This window comes from Clytia hemisphaerica, unplaced genomic scaffold, assembly GCF_902728285.1.
Source record: "Clytia hemisphaerica strain Z4C2 unplaced genomic scaffold, Clytia hemisphaerica genome assembly, whole genome shotgun sequence".
Lineage (NCBI taxonomy): Eukaryota > Metazoa > Cnidaria > Hydrozoa > Leptothecata > Clytiidae > Clytia > Clytia hemisphaerica.
In genome coordinates this window covers 195383-218133 of record NW_027103640.1, presented here as the reverse complement: position 1 = coordinate 218133, position 22751 = coordinate 195383, and the positions used below count along the sequence as shown (strand labels likewise).

At 37.1% G+C, this 22751-nt stretch overlaps 3 protein-coding genes across 3 annotated transcripts; 1 reads left to right on the top strand and 2 right to left on the bottom strand.

The window, feature by feature from the left end:
* Positions 1-6869: 6869 nt before the first annotated feature.
* LOC136802843 (SH2/SH3 adapter protein dreadlocks-like) lies at positions 6870-9254 on the bottom strand. The gene is made up of 2 exons (XM_067059603.1): positions 8279-9254; positions 6870-7296 (listed from the first exon to the last, which is right to left on the bottom strand). Exons 1-2 carry the CDS (start codon positions 9044-9046, stop codon positions 7093-7095), a joined length of 972 nt encoding a protein of 323 aa, XP_066915704.1. The 5' UTR covers positions 9047-9254; the 3' UTR covers positions 6870-7092.
* A 4132-nt stretch (positions 9255-13386) lies between these two features.
* On the top strand, positions 13387-18781 carry LOC136802844 (ras-related protein Rab6-like). Its single transcript, XM_067059604.1, has 7 exons — positions 13387-13546; positions 15104-15162; positions 15476-15529; positions 15914-16019; positions 16560-16671; positions 17578-17671; positions 17910-18781. The coding sequence occupies exons 1-7, from the start codon at positions 13492-13494 to the stop codon at positions 18039-18041; spliced, it is 612 nt and encodes a 203-aa protein (XP_066915705.1). The 5' UTR covers positions 13387-13491; the 3' UTR covers positions 18042-18781.
* A 10-nt stretch (positions 18782-18791) lies between these two features.
* On the bottom strand, positions 18792-22438 carry LOC136802842 (uncharacterized). Its single transcript, XM_067059602.1, has 4 exons — positions 22059-22438; positions 20878-21109; positions 19897-20130; positions 18792-19427 (listed from the first exon to the last, which is right to left on the bottom strand). The coding sequence occupies exons 1-4, from the start codon at positions 22382-22384 to the stop codon at positions 19098-19100; spliced, it is 1122 nt and encodes a 373-aa protein (XP_066915703.1). The 5' UTR covers positions 22385-22438; the 3' UTR covers positions 18792-19097.
* Positions 22439-22751: the final 313 nt, after the last annotated feature.

Sequence of the window (22751 nt, the reverse complement as noted above, 5' to 3'; positions counted from 1 at the left end):
ATCGCCTTTTGGGGGCCTGTAACCTGTGATAAAGAAATGGAAGTTTCTTTTGCCAGCCGTAAGGATGCAGAAATTGTGTTATCAGGTGAAAGAGAAGGATCGTTTTTGTTGCGTGAAAGCGAAAGCAGCGTGAGTAATACGATTTCTTTTATCCTACATTTGAGTTTAAATCTCAAAAAATTTCTTTCCCTTTCAAAACCCCTTCTCATAGACCCGGTGTAAATTTTTCAGCAAGTGGGGGGTAATAACAACCGACTAAAACTCGCTGAGAATTGATATTCCCATGTTTTTCTTGGCTAATTATTTTCAAGTCAGAAAATTCTGTGGAGATTGAAAACCTACAATATACAAATATAAAATAGTGAGGATCTGTTTATTTCATTAGTTTTTAAGCGGGACAACATTTGGGGCGATATTTTGGGCAATTTTTCATCCTACCGGGTCTGTGAGAAGGTTGGCAAACGATATCATACTCCAGGATGCATCGTCTCTTATTTTCCCCCTATTTTCTACTTTCCTATCTTCTATCCTGATTTTCTGTCGTTCTCAAGTGTTTCTAACTGTTTTCTAAGTATTTTTCTGAAATCTGCCCGAAAAATTTCCGACACTTAGAGGGACTACTTTGAATTCAAAGAGTAAGGGTTTTTAAAGGGTAAATTTGAAGGAAAGTGAATTGATAATATGCGAGTTGCAAGTTGGTCTTGCAAGTTACTCAACTCGCAACTCGCGATTTTATTTTCTTAAAAATGCAACTCGTAAAAAGTAACTCGTAAAAAGTAACTCGCAACCCGCATATCTGATATCAACTCGTAACTTGCAACTCGCTTAATACAAATTCACGAAGGAAATACCTATAACATTACGTTTTTCAGCCTGGTGACCTTACCCTTTCCATGAGACGAGGAGAAAAGATCATACACGTCTGGATTGGAAAATCAGAAGAACAATTTATTTACAGCGAACCTCGTCGGTTTGAATCGATTGAAGAAATCATCGAGGTTTATCATAGAAGCAACCTTGTTTCAAAAAGAGGCCAAACTATTCGACTTTGGCGAAGCGCTGAGAAGAAACACATCACAGATGATTATAATTCGTTTGAGAAGAAATCATATGGCATGGTCAAGATGTCACAAGAAGCCTGCGAAGATAAATTGATCGATAGTGTTAAAGGGGCTTTCTTGGTCCGCAAAATAGACAAGGAATTTGAAGAGGTAGGAAATTCCGATTGTACAGCCCCAAGATGTGACCCCTGCCCTAATATGTGAAACCTGCCCTAAGATGTGACCCGATTGCCCCAAGATGTGAAACCTGCCCTAAGATGTGACCCCACTTGCCCCAAGATGTGACCCCACTTGCCCCAAGATGTGACCCCAAAAAGCAGCTATAAGATGTGACCCACTCCCAGGTGGGGGGGGGGTACTAGGGTTGGTGAATGAGGGGTATGTGTGGACGGGACCTCCGAAAATCGACCCTTAGAGAGACCAAATTTTAGTGAAAAAGTGACCCTTAGAGAGACTTTTTCGAAAATTGTTCTCTGATTTTCAAAAATTTCCTACCCTCAGTGAGACTTTTTTGTAATTTTTTCTCTCAAAATCAAGATTTTTTTCTAAGGTGAAAAACCCGACCCTTACCGTCCGCACATACCCAGCACCTATTTTTGCCTAAGTACCCCCCCCCCGGGGACCCACTTGGCCCAAGATGTGACCCCAGAAAAAATCTGGTGGATTTGATGGGTCTGGTGAATCTGCTGATGGACTTGATGGATATGATGAATCTGCTGGTGGAGTTGATGGTTTTGGTAAATCTGCTGGTAGAGTTGATGGTTTTGGTGAATCTGCTGGTAGAGTTGATGGTTTAGGTGAATCTGATGGTGGAGTTGATGGTTTTGGGGAATCTTCTGATGGAGTTGATGGTTCTGGTGAATATGCTTGTGGATTTGATGGTTCTGGTGAATGTGCTTGTGGATTTGATGGTTCTGGTTAATCAGCTGGTGGATTTGATGGTTCTGGTGAATATGCTGCTGGAGTTGATGGTTCTGGGGAATCTGCTGGTGGAGTTGATGGTTTTGGTGAATGTGCTGGTGGAGTTGATGGTTTTGGTGAATCTGCTGGTGGAGTTGATGGTTTTGGGGAATCTTCTGATGGAGTTGATGGTTCTGGTGAATATGCTGCCGGAGTTGATGGTTTGGTGAAATGTGATGGTGGGATTTGATGGTTTTGGTGAATCTGCTGCTGGAGTTGATGGTTCTGGGGAATCTGCTGGTGGAGTTGATGGTTTTGGTGAATCTGCTGGTGGAGTTGATGGTTTTGGGGAATCTTCTGATGGAGTTGATGGTTCTGGTGAATATGCTGCCGGAGTTGATGGTTCTGGTGAATGTGCTTGTGGATTTGATGGTTCTGGTTAATCAGCTGGTGGATTTGATGGTTCTGGTGAATATGCTGCTGGAGTTGATGGTTCTGGGGAATCTGCTGGTGAAGTTGATGGTTTTGGTGAATGTGCTGGTGGATTTGATGGTTCTGGTGAATATGCTGCTGGAGTTGATGTTTCTGGTGAACTTGCTGGTGGAGTTGATGGTTCTGGTGAATATGCTACCGGAGTTGTTGGCTTTAGTGAATCTGCTGGTGGATTTGATGGTTTTGGTGAACTTGCTGGTGGAGTTGATGGTTCTAGTGATTCTGCTAGTGAAGGTGATGGTTCAGATAAATATGCTGGTGGATTTGATGGTTCTGGTGATTCTGCTAGTGAAGGTGATGGTTCTGGTGAATCAGTATGAGTTGATGGTTCTGGTGAATCTGCGGATGGGTTTTTTTGATGGTTTTTTGACATGAATGATCGAATTAGAGAAAATTTATCATTTTTACAGATATTTTAACTCGAAATTATGTACACAAGTATTCTACTTTCCAGGAAAAATTTTGGGGGCCATTCATAACATAGTGAGAAAAATAGTGTAGTAGTTTGTCCATAAGTAAATTTTCACATTTCCTTTCATATATTTCTCTGAAAATTCTTTGCATCTTTGAATTCAAAATTTGTCATTGTTAACCTATAAAAGCTTCGAAAATTTCTGACAGCCCACAGAAAATCGAATTAGGAAGAGAAGATTGCTGAAAAGACAAAAAAATTGTTAGAATTATAAAAAGTTTCGAATAACAGAGGTTTGAATTATAGAAATTTCACCAGCCGATTTACCAGAACTTTCAAATCCACCAGCAGAATTACCAGAACCATCAAATCACTCAGCAGATTCACCAGAACCATCAACTCCATCAGCAGATTCCCCAAAACCATCAACTACACAAGCAAGTTCACCAGAACCATCAAACCCACCAACAGATTCACCTAAACCATCAAATCCACCAGTATATTCACCAGAACCATCAACTCCACCAGTACATTTACCAAAACCTATAATTTCCCAGTGATTTTTTTTGGGGTCACATGTTGGGGCGAGTGGGTCACATCTTAGGGCAGCCTTTCGGCTCAGATCTTGGGGCTGTACACCGATTTTCCAGGGCAGGGCATCGAAAACATATAATGTGTGTTTGCTTAGGTTTCACTCTTCCGCCTACAATCATGGACCCTTTTGGCCATGTGATCAAAATAAAGAGCTCAAATGTAATCACACGTATACAATCACGGACGAAAGGTTGTAGACTCAAAAAAAGCATGAAAAATTTGGAAATAAGCTCTTTGCCTCTAAAAACCCATTTTTAACAGAGCCAATGTTGTTTTTATTGGATTTGAAGAGTTTGAGTGACAAGTCCAGAAGCCAAATACACTCGACATTTTGAAGGAATTTTTTTCAAAGTTTTCAGACCTTTTTTTCTGAGATTGAAGGTTGAATGAGTTTTGCTCTTCAACTTTTTCGAGAAAACATCTAATAAGACCATATTTGAGATGGCTTAATCAATTATAAACAGCTTTTCAGAGATGATCTCTGGTGCGCCCACCACCTGTGTGGCTGAAGTTTACCCATTTTCAGTCATTGAAGTCTTTGAATCCCAAAATCACGAAGATTAAAGCCATATGGAATGCTAGCGAGTCTGTGTAGGTGTCTTCTGCCAAATAATCACTTGTGGTACATTTGGGGGAATTTCCCAAGTGTCAAGGAGGCTTTTCTCGGCACTATTTAGGAGTTTTTGAAAATTCTACAGACCTTCTGTCCATGATTGTAAGCGGAAGAGTTAAACCTAAGCAATATAGGCTCTACGTATTCAAGTACTCATGACTTAGCCAAAAAGGTCGAGCACTTTAATGACACTTGCTATTTAAGGGAAGAAACTTTGGCGGGAATTTAATTTGACGGATGGCGGTTTTTTAAATCTAAAATCAGGGTGAAAACATTGATATCGGGGGTAAATTGTGAACAATAAAAGGACATAAAAAGAAAAAAATTAAATTTGGCGGAAATTTAATTTAGCAGATTGCCGAAAAAATTTAATATGGCGGGAACTTAATTTGGCGGATTTCAGACAAACTCACCAAATCCGCCAAATTTTCTTCCCGCCAAAATTTTTTCCCTTAAGGTATGAGGTTCTCAACCATGTTAGCGATTAATCTCATTTGCGCTATTCCATATTCAACTAAAAGAGTGTTTTATTTTTCAGGAGAAGAAGTGGATATTATCGGTGAAATTTCATTTACACGTCGAACATTTTCTCATTGAGCTCAATAAAGAGTTTCCAACGCACAAGTTCGTATTTGGTGAGTATTCTTCAAATGGAAATATACATGAGGTGGTTCAAAGACTTCTTCAAGAACCTGTAACAGACTTTATACCGTCTGAAAGAAGACACTAAAAAGGACCGTTAGTTCTTTACTTCGTTTATGGTACTCATCCAATTCGTGGAACTCGATTATTGACCATTACTGATACACTGTTGGAATCAGCTCTCTTGAAGTTGAAATAATTAGGAAGCAGTGCTTCGTCTGGCAGTGTATTGAAGAATTGGTCAAAATGTTAAGGGCTGTTAGTTCACCAAGACATCGAGTAAACTATCTTTTTTATTTTCTAAATTGAAACGTCTATGCAGATAAATTATTTTCACAATTTCTGGCTTAATTTATTTCTTTTAAATATTAGTACATATACTTTTGTCACCATTCTATGATTTTCTTTTAATTCAAAATATAATAGAAATTATATTATTATAATTTAAACATAATATCAAAACGATAAAATCATAATTGAAAAAGATCGTCATCTGTCTCTAAGAGAAGTCGACGGGGGGGGGGGCACTCGTTTTGAAAACAACAAAATATGGACTTTCAAAATCGGACCCTTATGGTGCAGAAATAAGATACGAAATCTGACACCCTTACAGTGCAGAAACAAACAAAAAGTACACCTTTACAGTGTATCATTCTCTTCATCAGACCTTTTCAATGGAACCTCGCTTTCAAAAAGGTAATTTTTGAGACATACCGATGGGAAATATACACAAGGTATATAGAGTGCGAGCAGAACGCTATTGAATAATTTAGTTTAATTTCCTTCCTCACGAAGGAAGAATTCATTTCATTTGAAAATTTTCATAGAAACAAGGTAATTTGTTACCCTTACAGTACAGGTATAGATAAAAACATATCCTTACAATGCAGAACTGGTCAAGACATAACCTTAGGGTGCACTAGCTGAACCTAGCTGACCCTTGAAAAACCGATAACTTAAGGCCACACGTCTGGTATTTACCTTGAGCCCCCCCCCCCCCCAGTGGCGTGTGGGAAAATTTTTCTGGAGGGGCCAAAGTCAATTTTTTTAAAATGGCGCCCCCCCCCCCAATTTTCGAAAGTGGTGCCCTCACCCACCAGTTTCTAAACTTTTACTAATTCATTTGCCTAGGCATAATGAGGAAGGAAATATTTAATGGAGCAGAGTAGATATATCTTTGATGAATGGAAAAAAGGAAAAACATGCCCCACCATGGTTGGGACCGACTAGAAAATTTTTAAAAATCGACTGCCAAGATACCCTAAATCACTAAATAAAAAGAGACAAATTTGACACTTGCTAGAGTGAAAAGAAACTTAAAGAAACAATATGTAATGCGAGCGAAGCGAGCGGAAAAACTGATGGTTCATGATTTCAATATTGTTGTCAGCAAATTAATCTTGGGGCGCGCAGTTTAGATTTTTTTTAATTATGCTATATTGTACAAAAAAGACTTGTAAAATACCTAGATTGCAAAGAAGTTACCAATTAACTTTATTGGGAGCGAAGCGAGCGAAAAAAAATGCAAGTATTTTAAAACTATCTCAGTAAAATTGGTCCTGGGCGCAATTTAAGGCTTGATTGATTGATGATTTTTAAGATTGGGGCGTTTAGAAAATCTCTTTTGGCGCCCCTTGCTCTTCGGCGCCCCTTCAAAAAAGCTCCGCGGCCCCCCCCAGCCCCCCCCTGCCACAACGCCACTGCCCCCCCCCCCCGGCAGCAGTCAATTCATTCGTCATCCATTGTTAGCAAATAAGATACTTTTAAGAATAGTGAATTTGTCTACTTTATTCGTTTTCTTGACCTTGACGTCCAAAGGCAATGTACCACTGGAGTTTGAAATGTGGACCCTGTTAGATATTATATGCATGGTAAATGGTAAAAATGATTAAAATTTGACGAAAATTGGAAAGAATTTCTAATTTCCACCATGAAAATTGTCCAAAATAGCCAAAGTCGACCCTGTCATGTCCACATCTTGAAAATTAGTTAATTTGGGACCCGCTTAAATTTGACAAAATAATTTCTTAACTAGTTAAAGTTTTTAGAAAGGAATTTTTTCTTTTTAATTCATATGTCTATTATGCTCAGACACCACACCAGTGTCTCCGTCTTGTATTTCCCTTATCCCTTCAATTGTTAACCAATACAAGTGAGTTTGTTTATGACAATTTTCCGGTGACGGAGACGACTAGTTTCAAATTTGTCTGTTAAGAAAACGGTAAATCAGCACGTCGATATTGCGGGTCGCTTCAAATTGTAACTTTACCGTCCTCAAAGTGTAGACACATCCCTGTTTCACTTTGAATGATATCACTAAAAAACGTTTTTCCTGAGCGTAGTTGATCCATTATTATATATTTAGAAAATTGTTCCCTTCATTTTTCATGGTAAGGAGTACCCAGGAAAACTTTCTTTCCACTTTTTGATGTATATATTGGATTCGTATGTGAATAGTAATCAACAAGTTCTTGGATGGTAGCAAATGAACGGTGGCCGATAATGAACTCGTCTGGTGTGATTTTGACCAAGAAATGGATGATATCTTCCGGACATTTCAGTGATAAGGTTACGTTACCAGCCTGGAAATTAGAAAAGAGTACAATTAACGCAATATCCGAGATACAGTTGGTATACTAAACGATCAATTAGTTAAAAAAATTAAGAAAATGACCAAAACAGCCAAAGATTCTTCCCGTGTTGATAAACGTATAGCCAAAGGCAAATCTCCTATGTAGGGCTTGAAGCCACTTATTACCTACGCAAGTTGTGCGCCCCGCATGGTTTTCATACAAATGCTGGATTGGGAGTAACATTTACCGCCAGAATAAAACAAGGTGCTGGGTTCAAATTTAAAGGCTTTATTTACTTTATTTACTGAAGATCCGTTTCCAGCATTTGCATTGAAACTCGATGGCTGAGCTATTCAATTAAAATCCTATAAAATACTGTTTGATCCAGATAGAGTCGTATAGTATCTGGAAAGATGGACCAAGCATCGAACTTGTTATGTATTGGGCTCTTCCAGAAAATGTTCGTACATGGGGGTGGAGGAAATAGTGTCCGGTGGGTAGTGAAAAATCTACAAAATTTGCCTTGTCCGGGGGGCAAACTTGCTCTGTTTGGGGGTGACTTTGCTCTGTTTGAGGGTAATTTTGAGTGTCCAGGGGGTCAACTAATGCTTGTCCGGGGGGTTAGACCTGTTGTCCGGGGGGGGGGGGGTGAATTTCCAAGAAATGTTATTTCCTCCACCCCCAATATTCAATTTTTTTCTGGGAAAGCCCAATACAGTATAACTTTTAAGAATCTCAGTATAGTGTGTCACAAAAAAAGCAAACACATTTTTATACAAAGTAAAATCCTCATAATTTATTTGAATATTTATGACTTGTAAACTTAATATTTCAAACAGGAAATTCTAGCCTAATTTCAATCATAATAAGCCCAATTAAGATGATAAGTTTTGAGGATTTCACTTTAAATATAGAATGTTGCCCGCTTTTTTTAGGACACAGTATATTAAAATTTGAGCAATTAAAACAAAAAAAAACAAATGTGACTCACCGAACTTTCACTTTCTCGTATCAGGAATGCCCCTTCTTTCTTTCCTTTCAATTTTCTCTCACAATCCGATCGCCCGACTTTCCCGGCAAAATAAGCTTCTCTTCTGAAACCAGCATCTTGTGAATCGACCAATAATTTAGTTAAGGTTTTTACACCGGGGCTCGATTTGGCTTCTGTGGCTTTTTCAACTGGAAATGGGTCCTGGCGTTCTACAAGTAGACTAGCTCTATGCTCCTTGATATCTTTACAATTTTGAAGAATGTCTGGCATCTTAGCTGTAGTCGGGCTTGGTGTTTTGACAATCTCTTCAACGTAGTTTCCAGGGATAATGCCGGATTCTCCTTTACTGTTTTTAGCAGTTAACCAACCCAGGTAATTATTACTCGTTTCTACGATTTCAAGAAGTTCATTTGCTTCAAAAGATAATTCATCATGATAGGTAGCTTGGTATTTGAATTTCGTTAACACGTTGAAAAAAACTTTTTTCTTCGGTTGCTCCATTTTTTCATAGCCATCATTTTGTTGGAATAATTCAGCTGGATTCATATAATTGACTTCATTGTCTTCATTTTCTTCATGCGATGGTATTTCTTCCACATAATTAGTCGGTACAAGTCCTTGCTTAGAAGTCGATTCATTCAAAGCCAACCACCAATTCTCGTCATTCTTATCCAAGATTTTGAATACTAAATCGCTTTCAAACGACATCTCTTCATCGTTTTGGGCGGTGTACGCGTAAAGCGTACGTACGCTTCCTAGATCGCTCATCGTGATAACAGGAAGCTGGTAAGACTCCAGGTAATAGCTTTTTTTCTTCGCCAAAACTATATATACTCAATCAAACAGTTTAATTTAAACTACAGTTTCTCTAACAGTTTACCCTTCAATCCATTTCTTGAACGAGATGCTCCAGAAAATCATAAGTTTCTATATCAGCTCCCACGTTTAGTGTCTGACTGATCGAATGGTTTCAGAAAAAAAGTAGATTTCTCTTTTAAACCTTTCCTTCTTATGTTTCACACTAACCTACCCCAATAGAAAGACATTGCTTTCAAGTTTCTAATTAAATTGCGAGAGAGCGTGTTTATAAAGAGAAATTAATGTTTTGATATACCTATACATTTTAAGATAAAATACTTATGCTATGTAAATCAATGAAGGAATTTATTCACCTTTGAGATAATTAGCTCCCTTGTATAGTTTAGAGATTACTTTCAAACCAGCAGGGTGAAAATCTCCTTTGGCAATCACTCACTCATTAATCGGAGCAATGTCAATTGAATGGAATATCGTACCGAAATCTGCACATACCAACCGATCACGTGACCAAAATTAAAAAAATACAACCTCGGTCTCCGAACCAAGCCGACTTCCTGACCATGTATGATATTCTAGAGACTTAGACCATTTTCAGACGTCAAGGTTTCGTATCACACCGATAATGTTTATGTGAACGTCAAGAATCGAACGCCAAAAAAAGAAGACGAAACTCTTTCACTCCACTATTTTCATTGGAACGGAATTGCTCCATTCGTTGCTCCGAAATGTTCCGAAATCAGTATGAACAGTTTCTATGCGTAAAAAACACTATATCGGAGCGATACGAAAACGTGACGACTAAAATGGTCTTAAAATGATCCCAAATGATAAAAGATGTGAGCAGCAAGTCACTTTTTATAATCACGTGGTTCCACTAACCATACTCATGTTGAAGATAAATCAAAGGTCTATTTTTTAATTCTCTGATGAATAGCATTATTTAAAGCCGTGTACTTAAACATATTTACAGTCAACTTTCTGTAATTCGAACATCTATTATTACACCTTTCTGTAATTCGAACTTAATTATCGGTCCCCTCAGCTGGAATTTGAACAACTCTCTGTGAATCGAATCTTTCTCTTATTGGGACAAAATGTTTTGTCTCTTGGATACCGAATTAGAGAGGAAGTCAGTTGTACATATTCAAGCAAAACCCTAGCCTAGCACCTCACCAGTCAACTGTTTGCTTCACTGTAACAACATTAAAAGTTTTAAACTCAAAATGAAACAACCAAAATCAAAATCCAAGACCTCTTACAAAAAAACGGGCCTATCCCTTTTATTGACTATGAAAGATTTGACAGGCCTAGCCTGACCTAAGTCTTAGAATCCTTAAAGTCTGTTCCATTTCTAAACATTGCTCTTAGATTTGAGGCATACCTCGATTGGAAAAAGATACATTAATTAAAGTAACGCCTTGTTGAAAAGATAATTTCGAGTGGATTGATTTATTAAGAATGAAAATGGAAAATAAAGAAGAAAGAGTTGAAATTTTTTAAGTGACTTGAAATCTTCATTTTTTTACACTTTCTTCAAACTTTTAACAATACTGGTGAAAGATTTTGTTTTTAAATAAGAGTGATATCGTTTGCTTGCTCATCAATTTTAATTTAGAAGCTTTTCAAATTGAATTAAACGAATGTGGAGCAAGATTGGTCAAAAAAGGAAAAGAAAAACAATTTTTTGCTTATATCAGCATAATATAACAATAGGTAGACATTGTCCTGATATGAAATATGTGCCTGATATGAAACGGAAACACTGATGTAAAAGATATTAATTCAACTTCTCCCCATATTACTACGATCGTGAGACACGTGTACAGATGTAAAGATTGACAACCTTTTGAACAAGAATTACTTTCTAGATGTGACTGATTAAAAGGGTGTTAGTCGCACCCTACCATAAGAGGCAAGGAGTCGGTGGAAGATGCCAGGAAGCAGTCTCATACCCTTTATATTCAGCTGACAAGGAACCCTAGATAAGTTCAATTAACAGGGTAAAAACAACTGATGGGTTGTCCCCTCCTTTTTCTGGGGAAAAGACTCATGAATAATTCATAGTGGATTTCTCGGGTTGAATGCAAAGAAGATATTTTCTTTTTCATTCATTCATGAGAAATACTTCTTATTTTTTCTGTGTTATATCAATACTTTATGTTTGGGTTAGTGAATATGGTTGAAAAATGGTGAAGATAAACGATAAACAGTCTGTTGGGGAAAATGTTTTCTTACGCTGTCTTACTTGCTTGGGTAATTTGAGTTGTTTTTAGAGCTCGTTTCGTCTTAAACATTTTCCAGTTAGTGTAGCGGTGTCGGTTCTAAGCACAAGAATTATAGTCGAGGATTGAAAATATCGAGAATAGCTTTGTTCCTGGCATATTGTGTTTTAGTTTTTAATGATATGAGTATAAGAAGAAACGCATGAAAAATCAAGTGGAAATTTTATGTATGGAGAACTGATCTTACTTCTTTTATTGTATATCTTACTATCAAATGGCTGATTGTCCTATACTCTAAGGCTACAAATAAGGGGGCGGGTGCTCGAACAAACGGGGGTGGTGGAAAACCTTCAAGGATATCCTTTGAGATGGAGACCTAATTGCCGGAAGGGGGGTTGGAAATTGTACTTGCGAAAACAAAAAATAAGGTAAATAAAGGCTAAAATCAGGCTATTTAGAGCAGAATAAGGGACATTCTCTTTGAAAGCTGAAAAAATACTTAAAAAATAATAAACGGGGGAGGGGATCCTAATAAGGTCCGGGGGGCTGGGAAATTTTCGAAAAATTAACAAGCGGGGGGGGGGGCGTTTATTTGAAACCTAAGAGTAACTGGATATGCTTCTATATTGGTCTAATGGTGTGTTTTGGGACTGATGAATTGCAAGTCTGACAGTAAAAATCTGATGTATCTATAATTTTGACTTGTATCCATTTTGATGCACATTGTGTCGACATCTCAGGCTCATTTTCAGGTGGCCTTAGATATAAAATAAGATATAAAATCAAGTTACATTGTAAGGGTCAGAAACGTTAGGTAAAATGCACTGTAAGAGTATCTTTTCATTGCTCAAGGTCTGCACTGTAAGAAGTCCGATTTTGAAAGCCGTTTTTTTGGCGGCACGCATGTTGTCGTTTAGAAATCGAGTGCCCGTCCTAAATTCGATTCTTGCAAAAGAGACCCTGACCAGTGGCATGTCCCCGTTCCCAAATTTTGCACGAGTGTGCCTATGTCCCCCTTGGGGCTTCTATAAGCTTATAATATTTATACCAATTCTCAGTACAGGCGTATCGAGACCAACATTTATGTCAATGATTTGGCTATATCCTGCTAGCTGATAGCATTCTTTAAACTACCAAATTATATGTCAATCAAAAATATGAAAACGTTCTTACAGAAAATTGACGATGGAGTCTTTTCAACAGTTGTGCTTGTACGCCATGGATTCTCTTATTGTTCACTTTATAAGGTTGCAGTCTGAGCCTAAAATGTTACCGAAGGAAATGAACTTAGACAACAGTTACAAGATACAATTTTACAAATCTGAGGTCGTAGTAATTAATGTTGCTTATAATAAACTTTTGATACCTCTCTTACCATTAGTATGAAATTGGAAGCTGATTAAAAGAAGAGAGAAATAAAAATGCATTTTAATTAATTGAACTGACATTATCAGAATTGCTGACTTGACAAGAAAGTCATTTCGTGTCATGTTTATATGAAAACATAACATGTCATAATGCAAGATGTTTGACAAATGTCTGATTCGAGAAGTAATGTGTTTATTTTGCTGCTAATATGAAGGCTCTAACAGAAACATTATTACTGTGTCACTGTCTGAGATTTTGTGTAGTCTTTTTTGGTCTATGCAAGGTCATACATACATTATCACTGTGTTATTGTCTAAGATTTTGTGTCGTCCACACTAAAATATAGTATTGTATCATTTTCAGTTTTTGTAGTCTTTTTTAGTCTATGCGAGATCATGCTGAACTAAGGGAGTTGGAGGAGGGAGGGTAAAATGATTATTGTTTTGCTATACGGATGGATCTTGTATTGCTTTTTCTCTCGTTGACACAGTTTAAACTGAGTGGTTTCAAATTAAATTTTCTGTACTTAGGGGCTTGTTTATCATCAATGAGGGGCAATAATGGTTGTCCATTTAGCTTATAGCTCTCAAAACTACCTAAAGCAGTCTAAAAGGGTGTTATATTTCCTACAACTGACAACAAAAGATGGAAGGTACCTCAAACGAGATCTGATACAAATAATTTTTGTAGCAAGAATAATTCCTCTTTACAGCAGAAATGATAAACAGAGAAATCAAGTAAAGATGTGGATGATTGGCCAATTGACAACACAAAATTGTTTATTGATGACATAACAGAAATAAAATGAGTGTCGTCTTCCCAAAGAAATATAAACTCGTTTCTTTGGGTGAACAATCAGGTAAGGATTTCGTCATTCTTCTCGTTGAGTTCTCGTGGCGAAACTTTAACCCTCAGGCAAAAGAAATTGAAGTCACTTTTTTCCCAACCAAAACGCGCATAGAACGCGCCGTAATCATGACGACGGATTGTATCTAGCGGTTTCCTTTTTTTTTGGAGGACTACATTTTTTAAGATCTAGCGATAGATTTTAGTTTCAATTCGGCGTTTGTGTAAAGACTACGCGCAGGCGCTCTTGATGGGAAATGGATGGATGGTTTTATTACCCATTCAGGAGTCTCACCCCTAGCCCTAAGGGCTTGAAACTCAATGATTCTCCTTGGTGGGATGTGGCCTTGATTGGTGTCGGTATAGTCGATGTGGCCATGATTGGTGTCGGTATAGTCGTTTAGGAGAACATGACGCTCATTGAATAAATAATTACTCCAGCATAACACCCCTATGTCACAGACCCACTGGAGCTCCAGCCCCACTGGGAAATTTGGTCAAAACTTCGTCCCCGGTACTAAAAATACCCCAAAATTTCAGCCCACTGGGAAATTGACTTTGATTACATCCCCATTCAAATTTCACTGTAAGAAATTGCACTCCCACAAGATTTTTTAACCTTGGAACAATAGAATTTCTATCCCCATTGGGATTACGAAATAATTTTTATCCCCGCTCTGGGAAAAGTTTCACCAGGGCTGTGAGACAGGGGTGTATCATACATTACTTTCATTCAGCCATTAAAAACAGGATATATCGGGCGCGTTCACACTGGAAAGTTTACTTAATCAAATCTATCAAAGTTAAACAAAGAGGTTTATGATGGATGAATACACTGGTTTATTACAGTTCTTTGTAGGGTTCGAGATCTATTATAACACGGTAATTGATTTTGCTTAAGGCTTCTCATTGGTTGATTTTTTATTAAGAGTTTCGATTTCACCTGTGATTGGTTGATATTGGTATCCATACATCACTTGAAATCCGCAAACATATTTGTTCTAATGGTTTTACTCAATAACTGCATTCATCTTACACATCAACAACACCGTTTGCACTATTTCTAATTTTTTCCTCAGTTCATTCGTTTTTGAAATCGTAAAACTTTTTGTTCACTGCACGCATTCTTTGTCTATGCTTCCTTAATAAAATCTTTTGTTTTAAGGGAAGCCTCTACCCTACCCTTAAGACAATAGAGCTTACGACTCTTAATTAAGGAAGATCGATTAAAAATTACAATACTACGCGTTCGACTCTTTGTTAAATGCACGTTCTGTATTGTAGTCAACAAAAGATTCTCCTAACTACATTTTTATTAAGGAAGGTCTGTAGTGTGAACACGACCATCATCTTGTTCCTAGTTGTGTTGTCATTAACAAAGTTTATGCTTGCGTAATTAGTTATTCAAAAGACCGTCGCGTTCTCCCAAACGACTATTAGCTCTCGCGCTCTCTTTATTCTGAGAATGTCTTTGACATTTAATTGGTGGACCTTCACACTTTTACTTCTTTAAGATGTTTGTATTCGATCTCGGAAGCACTTGATTTCGAGAAATATTTTCATTTTTCAGTCGGCAAGACATCTCTGATCACGAGGTTTATGTATGACCATTTCGAAGGAAATTATCAGGTATAATTAAATTTTAAATCATGGTTAGTTGTTGCCAATGCTCTTTGTATGGTTATTCCAATTCTATCCATGACTAGCCAATACCGTCCCACTAAACCATTTTTCATTTGTTTTATGAGAAATTTGTTTTCGTCTAACAGGCTAATCCATGGCTTGCTATGTAGATCCTCAAAATGAAAACTTCTATCCCAGTAACCCTATGGACTCTTAAACTTACTGATTCGGAGAAGTGACAAAGTGATTTATATTTTTGTAACATTCTTTCAACTGTACGGTGGAAAGCTAGGAGAATTACTGTTTTTATTTTTCATAGGCAACCATTGGTATCGATTTCTTGGTCAAGACAATACCTATAAACGGGAGAGCGGTAGGTTGGATTGCTTTTGTGATGAATGTACTCCAAAATACGTGTCTTTTCTGCATCTCAAATAGCCTAGTCTTCTGTTCATCCTCTAGCAAAAAGGGTTTCTGTAACAATTTTATATTATTTGTTACAAACGGTACGTTTGATTGCTTTTGTGATGAAAGCCCTAAGTACGTAGATTCTCAAATAAAAGCCTAAGGCTTCTGTTCATCCTCTAGCGAAAAGAGTTTCTTATAATTTGTCGATATAACGATATATAACGTTAATTTGTCGGCATAGACACCTTCTACTACTTAGCCTAGGCTATTTGCTTTCTACGTTATCTTCCAATCTCGAGCAAACTTCCTGACATCTAAATATAATTTCACCTTCTTTATCTCGAAACAGGTCCGTTTGCAACTATGGGACACAGCGGGACAAGAACGCTTTCGAAGTTTGATTCCATGCTATATTCGAGAGTCTGACGTCGTTTTAATTGTATATGATATTACGAGTAAGAAAACATATTTTTCTTAATCATTATCTCAAATCTTAGATTCTTCCATGCAAAGTGAACCCGATGCATTGGTGGTTGCCCAGGCTAAATCTCTAATAATGGGAAACGACCAATTTCCAATCGGAGAGAATTGATAGTCGGCATTTAATGTGCTGCAATTAACCCTTACACACTGAAGATTACAGTTCGACCAAACGTCGGCCAGACCTCCCCACTGCAAAGTCCGTTGAGCGATGAGGTGAAATTCCGTAATCCAAACCTTCCAGATGGTCCTTTAGAGCTTTAGCGTGTCGGTAGAAAACTTCTAAATCAAGTGTCAGATTTTAATTGCATTGTCATTAACGCGAGATAAAGTAACACATTGAGCTTTATACAAAAGGCGTGACCGTGAAAGTTAGAGACTAGACCCAGACCCCCACAGGTGCAAGGTTGCAGGTGTTTTCTTCAAAATGATTTGGGTGTCAGCAGAGTTGTTGAAATTGACGGGTGCTATAAAAAAATAACTTACCTTGCTACTGTTATTCTTTTGTCACTAAGGTCGTGCTTCATTTGACCACACCCAAAAATGGATCGATGACGTCAAAGAAGAACGAGGCGATGACGTCATTATTTTATTGATTGGCAATAAAACAGACCTAGAGGAAAAAAGGTAAATTATTTTTTCGGCTTTAGCTCTTAAAACTTGAATCTGACTTGAAAAAACAAAAAGCATTAAATTCATATAATCAAAGTTTGGGAAAATAAGATGAAGTAAGAAACTCCAGAAGACGCAAACCGTCGAAACAAAATATAACATTAAATCGCTACAGTGTCCTAAGTCCAAGATACATATAGTCTGAATCGCAGACCTCTATAGATATACTTCCTATATAGGTCTATTTAATAGTGTGCGGTCTGCCTTCCCGCTATGGTGGCTCTTATGGTGGCCGATTTTACCTTTTTTGGCGAGTTACGGAAAGGGACGAGTTATGACGAGTTAGAAAATGAAAAACTTTTTTGGCTAGAGGATGAGTAGAAACCTAACATACATACTATGCCCAGGCCAGCCATGTATATCATTGGAGATCTTTTTGTTCCATTTGTGGAATGCCTTTCTTTAAGTTGAAGTAAGTAAGAGAAGACCATCGCCAATCATTCGGGAATCTTCAACCCATAAAATTCTTCAGTTCAGGATTTTTAATTTTTAACCTGTAAAAAGATGGAATTAAAATAATAGGTTTCATTTTCAACAGTTTTGTAAGAACGTAACCTAACCCAGGTCAAAAAACCGACCGAAAACAGGTTTTAATCACTGACCTTTATATACACTGGACCAAGTTTCTCAATCCCAGCCGAACAAATATCTTTGATCGGAGTTGTTTTGAAGGTGGTACCCTAATGGTAGCACTACTCAATAGCGGTCTAATCTACTTTCATGGAATACTTTTGATGATGTAGCGCCGTTAAACGTTAATCAAAGATGGCGCATGAGACTTTGACCAGGGATATATGAAGCTCAGTGGTTTTAACTAGGGGAAAATGTGATTCTGAATATGATTCTTTTTTCAAATTTCAGACAAGTGAGTTGCAATGAAGCAGAAGAAAAAGCGAAAGAACTTGAAATCCATTTTATCGAGACGAGCGCAAAGACTGGTTATAATGTCAAAGAGGTATGGTTTAAAAGACAATTTTCAACAAAATATCCTTAGACTGTACACTCTACCAACAACTCTATCTAGCAGACTGTGGATTTTGTCCAAAGCCTAGGGTGTAAAATATAACATGATAGGGAACTGAACTGCTGTAGATAAAATATATAAGATAGGAGATAGATTGATCTTTTGACAACTTTTGAACAGCATTTCCATTCACTAAAAAGAAATTTACTCATCACTTTCCCCTTTTCAGTTATTCGGTAAGATCGCGGCTACTTTACCGGTACCGAACGAAGATGAAGGTCAGCAAAAAGAAGAACATATCACATTGCTTCCATCCAAGGATCACCAGGATGAATATGAAGGCTATTGTCAAGCTTGTTGAAAAAGTTACCCAATTTGATACCACATCTAAAAAGTCCCTGATCGAATAGTTATACAAAGTACACGTTTTTTACAAGAACATCTTAAATTTTTAAAGCCTTTGGATGTTCTTAGGTTTGTAAGCCTAAAACCCGTTCTTCAAATGTTCTTATTTTCGCCAGTTTGCGAGCATTTATGTGTAACTTTTTAAGGAATTTCTAAAGAAATTTAGCATTCTAGAGTCCACGAAGTCTTAACATGTTCTAAAATTGTTCTTAACATTTTGTCCATCGAAGCTTTATCTTCTTATATAGTTTGTTGTTATAAAAAGGCGTGTAACCAACGTTTTGTAAAGAATTTTAGGATAGGATGTATTGATGTATTTATTTCGATTTTGTTTTCGTATATTTTTCAAATTGGTCTCGCCTAACCAAAACTAACCTCTTGTGAGAATATATTCCGATGGGAGAAAGTAATTACTACAGGTCCCTCTCCGTTATACGGCAACGCAGTACTCTTTCATTAAATTTGGTGAATTATAACTAGATTTTTTTGGATATTATCGTACCAACTTCATTGAAATCTCTTTGACGACTTTATTTCATCGTCAAGACGAAAGTTTTTTTTTATTTTGCATGCTTTAGTAATATTTTTTTACATTTATTTGATGAAAATATTTTTATAAACTATTTAATTTTTTCATTTTGGAATATTATGAATTGTAGTTCTTGAAAAATAAAAATTATTTGTGCAACATTTAAACAGATTTCCATACAATCAGCCATCCACAGATTTTCGTAACAATCAGTCATTTCCAGTTTTCTGACACGAAATTTTACCTAATTTTAAAAATTCAGTACACCCAGAAAAAAAAGGACCAAGGACCAAGATCTATTCCAATTCACAACGAGGAGACTGATTTTGGCCAATACTAATATAATGTTACGTACGTTAAGTACGTTTGCAAAAACTAAACAAACAGTACATCTTAGGTAGTACAAAATCTAAAACAGATCTTAGAAATCTAAAGGAGGGTTGAAAACGATGAGATTGGGATTCCTTGTCAGAGAATCAACCATTAGAGTTCATCTTTACGATAGTGATTTCTATGCGATCTGAAATGTTGAAGAATATTTCTTTTCTCAGTCATTTCATCCTTATGTTTCTCCAACATCTCAGCCAACAACATCTTATCAATCCTTGTTACCTCTTCATCCAGGAAGCTTTCACCCTGCTTCATAACACTCCTCATAATCTCAACATAGTAATCTGCTGTGAATCGCTTGGCAGGTGGTAGAATGTTGATTTTGAGGACTGTCTCACGAATGATTCTCTCTTGTTCTTTGGTGTTTCCACTTCTCATGATAAAGTTTCGAGTGAAAATGTCTAAATCTTTGATCTTACCAATCTGAAACGTAAATCAAATTCAATTTAGTATGATAAGTAAGAGTTCGAAAATTGGATATAAATGACGGGGAGCACAGGAAAAAATGAGTAAACCATCTGGGTACGAAAAGTACATTTCACAATTTGGAACGTGCAAGAAAATCATTCAGATGGGGAAAATCATTCACACTCCAAGGTATGAAATGCACTTTTTTACAGCCGGGGGATTTACTTACTTTCCCATGTGGAGGATAGGAGACTCCTCCTACCTAGGGCAGCTGTATACATTAATTTTCTAAAAACCCTCTTTGGCTTTGGTACTTTGGAATGATAGTTGCATTTGGCTTGAATTTCATTTAATGATATCTTATGATTGTTATGGAAGTACATAAAATTCCAGAATGTGTTCTTAGTCTAACGAGAGCCTTGCATCAGTATTCTCTCTAGATTTCCTACTGATATTAGATACCACATTCACTTTGACCACTCACCAGTTTATCCATGACATGTTGTTCTGCAACTTTACTTTTACAATGGATACTCATATATTTAGTAATGTTTTTCTCTGACCATCTCTCGTCAAATTTGCCAGGGAGATACATCTCACCATCTTTGTTATTGACTGGATAAAATTTAAATGCTGGATATTCTCCGATTTTCTCTTTAACCATGACCTCATGGTTGGTTTCACTGTCGATGTAGGCAAATAAACAATGGGGTTCTGTCTGAAAAACGGAAATATAAAGATAAGCACTTAGTAGAGGGATTGTAGAAAAATCTCAGATTTTAAGAACTTTCTTCGCTGCAGAAAAATTAACTTTTTAGCAACGTACATTTAACGTCCGGAACACCCCTGTAGCGTTGATCGAGCTTCAGAAAACATTTTGGGCCAGTTTGACTTACGAGAAGTGCCGTAGGAAGCATTTTCATATTGGGGGGGGGGCTGAAGTTTAGTGACACCGTGAGGGCCAACCATGGTTTGGCCCGAGGGGGGAAATTTTGAAAATTTGAGCTCTAGATTGCTTAAAAATACACTCAAAACATGCACATAACGACAATTATGACAAATTAAAAAAGAAAAACTTTGCATTTTGCAAAATAACCATTTTTGAAAAAATTATTGGGGGGGCATAGCCCCCCCTCCCCCCCCCCCCCCCAGTTGCTACGGCACTGCTTACGTCTTCGAGTTTGGTGACAAACTGAGGAAAACCTGGCATTATAGTGAAGGAGCTTTAGTTTAGACGGCCAACTCTCTGCCCTGCATTTTCCAATTGTTGGAGTAGGCAAAAGGTGGGTAAAAAGTTGGCAGTTAAAATTCTTGCATTGAAAGGACTGAAAAGAGTCTTTGCAGTGACGTCAAATAAGGACAATGTAATGACTTTAGAGGGAAATGCACTTTAGACAGTAAGCTTTCTGCCTAATTAAATTCATAAGTAGGCAGAGTGGGCCGTCTAAACCAGAGCTAAGTATACCTTGAAGTGTCGTGCAGCACGTTTCATGGTCTCCAATAAAGTTTTACATTTTGCACTCCATTTCGCATAAAACAAAACCAAAGCAGTTTTTTCCTTGTCTCTGATGTACCGATCAAAAGTTTCAGTGTCGAGTTTGATCAAGGAGCGCTTAAAGTCATCTTCTGAAAGCTCAGTGTTGGATTGATCGTTGATAAACACTTCGATGTCTTCTTCATTTAAATTTCCCTCATAGCTAGAAAACAAAACAAGATAAGGTCTATACAGTTCACGCTCTCTAATTCGATCTTCAAGGGGAATTGGATTTCCATCGAATAATGGAGCTTATCGAATAATAGAGCGTCGTTTATGAGAAATTCTTGATGACTGGGACTTTAAATTTTATCGAATTAGAGAGCGTCAAGTGAAGTAGGTTATGAAATATATGAAAGATCTGGAAAGATTCATGAAGCCCAAGGGTCCTAGATAAGATTTTAAGAGTTAAGGGAAAAGACACGACTGACACAGAACGCTAAAACAACGTCGTTGAAATTTTATCAAGAATGCGCATTCTGCAAATTCTTTGGGTCATAGATCGTCTAGATGAGGTTTAATGGATTTATTGTAAAATGTGACAAAGCTAAATTCGCTTAAATTAAAATAAACTCAAAATTTTAAAATGCTGATAACTTCTAAACTAATCATCCCATTAAACACCCCTGTGTCACAGACCCGCTTGGGCCCCACTGGAAAATTTGGCAAAAATTTTGTTCCCGGTGGGAAAACTACCCTAGAATTTCGGCCCCACTGAGAAATTGACTTTGATTTCATGACCATTCGAAATGCATTACTTAGAAATTGCTTTCCAAAACCATCCCCACTGGATTTTTTAGCCTTGGAACAATAAAATTTTCTCCCCATTGAAATTTCAATCGATATTTTTATCCCCGCTATAGGAAAAAGTTTCGTCCGGGCTGTGAGACAGGCGTGTCAATAAGTTCAAATTGTGAAATATGATAGGTGATGACAATTTGAAATCAAGTATATTTCTTGATTGCGATTTTAACAGATTTACCCCCTATGGGGTAAACAAAAGAGAAAAACCCTGCAGTTTATAATCAATCGATAATGACCGACTTTCGTAAGAATAACTTGCTCCAAATAATAAATAGTTTTGTAGGTTTTAGAGAGTACAAAATACATACCTTTCAGCTACTTGACTTCCTTTAACAAAATATTTCAACAGACAATAATCTTCAATCATAAACTTCGTTGCAAGTTTCAAATCATTATAAATGTCTGCTTTGCCTATGAAAATATCTGCCCTGCTTTGGAATTTGGTCCGCAAATTGTCAATCATTTCAATCACTGGCTTGCAGTCTTTTTGCCATGGTGCGTAAAATAGTACCAATGAAAATTTGTCTTTCAGCAAAACTTCGTCAACATTTTGTGAAGTTACAATCCCTTCTTCGGTGCAAAGTACAAAAGGTAGCAGGGTAAGAAAGAGTTCAATAATGCCCATTTTCTCCATTTCGTAGTTAGAAACTAATCATCAGGAACCAAATTGATGTCAAAATTCTTTATCGAGATATCGTGATACTGTCATTCAATGTGTGACTTTATTTGAAAATTCGTGGATTTATAACATTTCTGAAGTTTATATACTTCCATAATAACATTAAAGAGCACCAACGATGGAGGGACATTGTTTTCACCATATAAGGAGTGTTTGATTGATTCTTCTCCTCCTCCTTTGTGTGTTCTTTAATTATGTTGACAAAGTATTGGCATACAACGTAAGACAGGTGAACACATAAAACTATCAACAAATAGTAATAAAATGAAGATCTAAACTTCTTTGCACATTAAAAAAATCAGGAAAATTGGATATCCTAAAC

Coding starts and splice junctions, on each gene's coding strand:
- LOC136802843 (XM_067059603.1), bottom strand. CDS start 9,046: ATGAGCGATCTAGGAAGCGTACGTACGCTTTACGCGTACACCGCCCAA. Junction 7,297..8,278: donor TACGAGAAAGTGAAAGTTCG/GTGAGTCACATT, acceptor TCTAATTTCCAG/GCTGGTAACGTAACCTTATC.
- LOC136802844 (XM_067059604.1), top strand. CDS start 13,492: ATGAGTGTCGTCTTCCCAAAGAAATATAAACTCGTTTCTTTGGGTGAA. Junction 15,163..15,475: donor ATTTCGAAGGAAATTATCAG/GTATAATTAAAT, acceptor TATTTTTCATAG/GCAACCATTGGTATCGATTT. Junction 17,672..17,909: donor CTGGTTATAATGTCAAAGAG/GTATGGTTTAAA, acceptor TCCCCTTTTCAG/TTATTCGGTAAGATCGCGGC.
- LOC136802842 (XM_067059602.1), bottom strand. CDS start 22,384: ATGGAGAAAATGGGCATTATTGAACTCTTTCTTACCCTGCTACCTTTT. Junction 21,110..22,058: donor GGAAGTCAAGTAGCTGAAAG/GTATGTATTTTG, acceptor TTTGTTTTCTAG/CTATGAGGGAAATTTAAATG. Junction 19,428..19,896: donor AACATGTCATGGATAAACTG/GTGAGTGGTCAA, acceptor TTTACGTTTCAG/ATTGGTAAGATCAAAGATTT.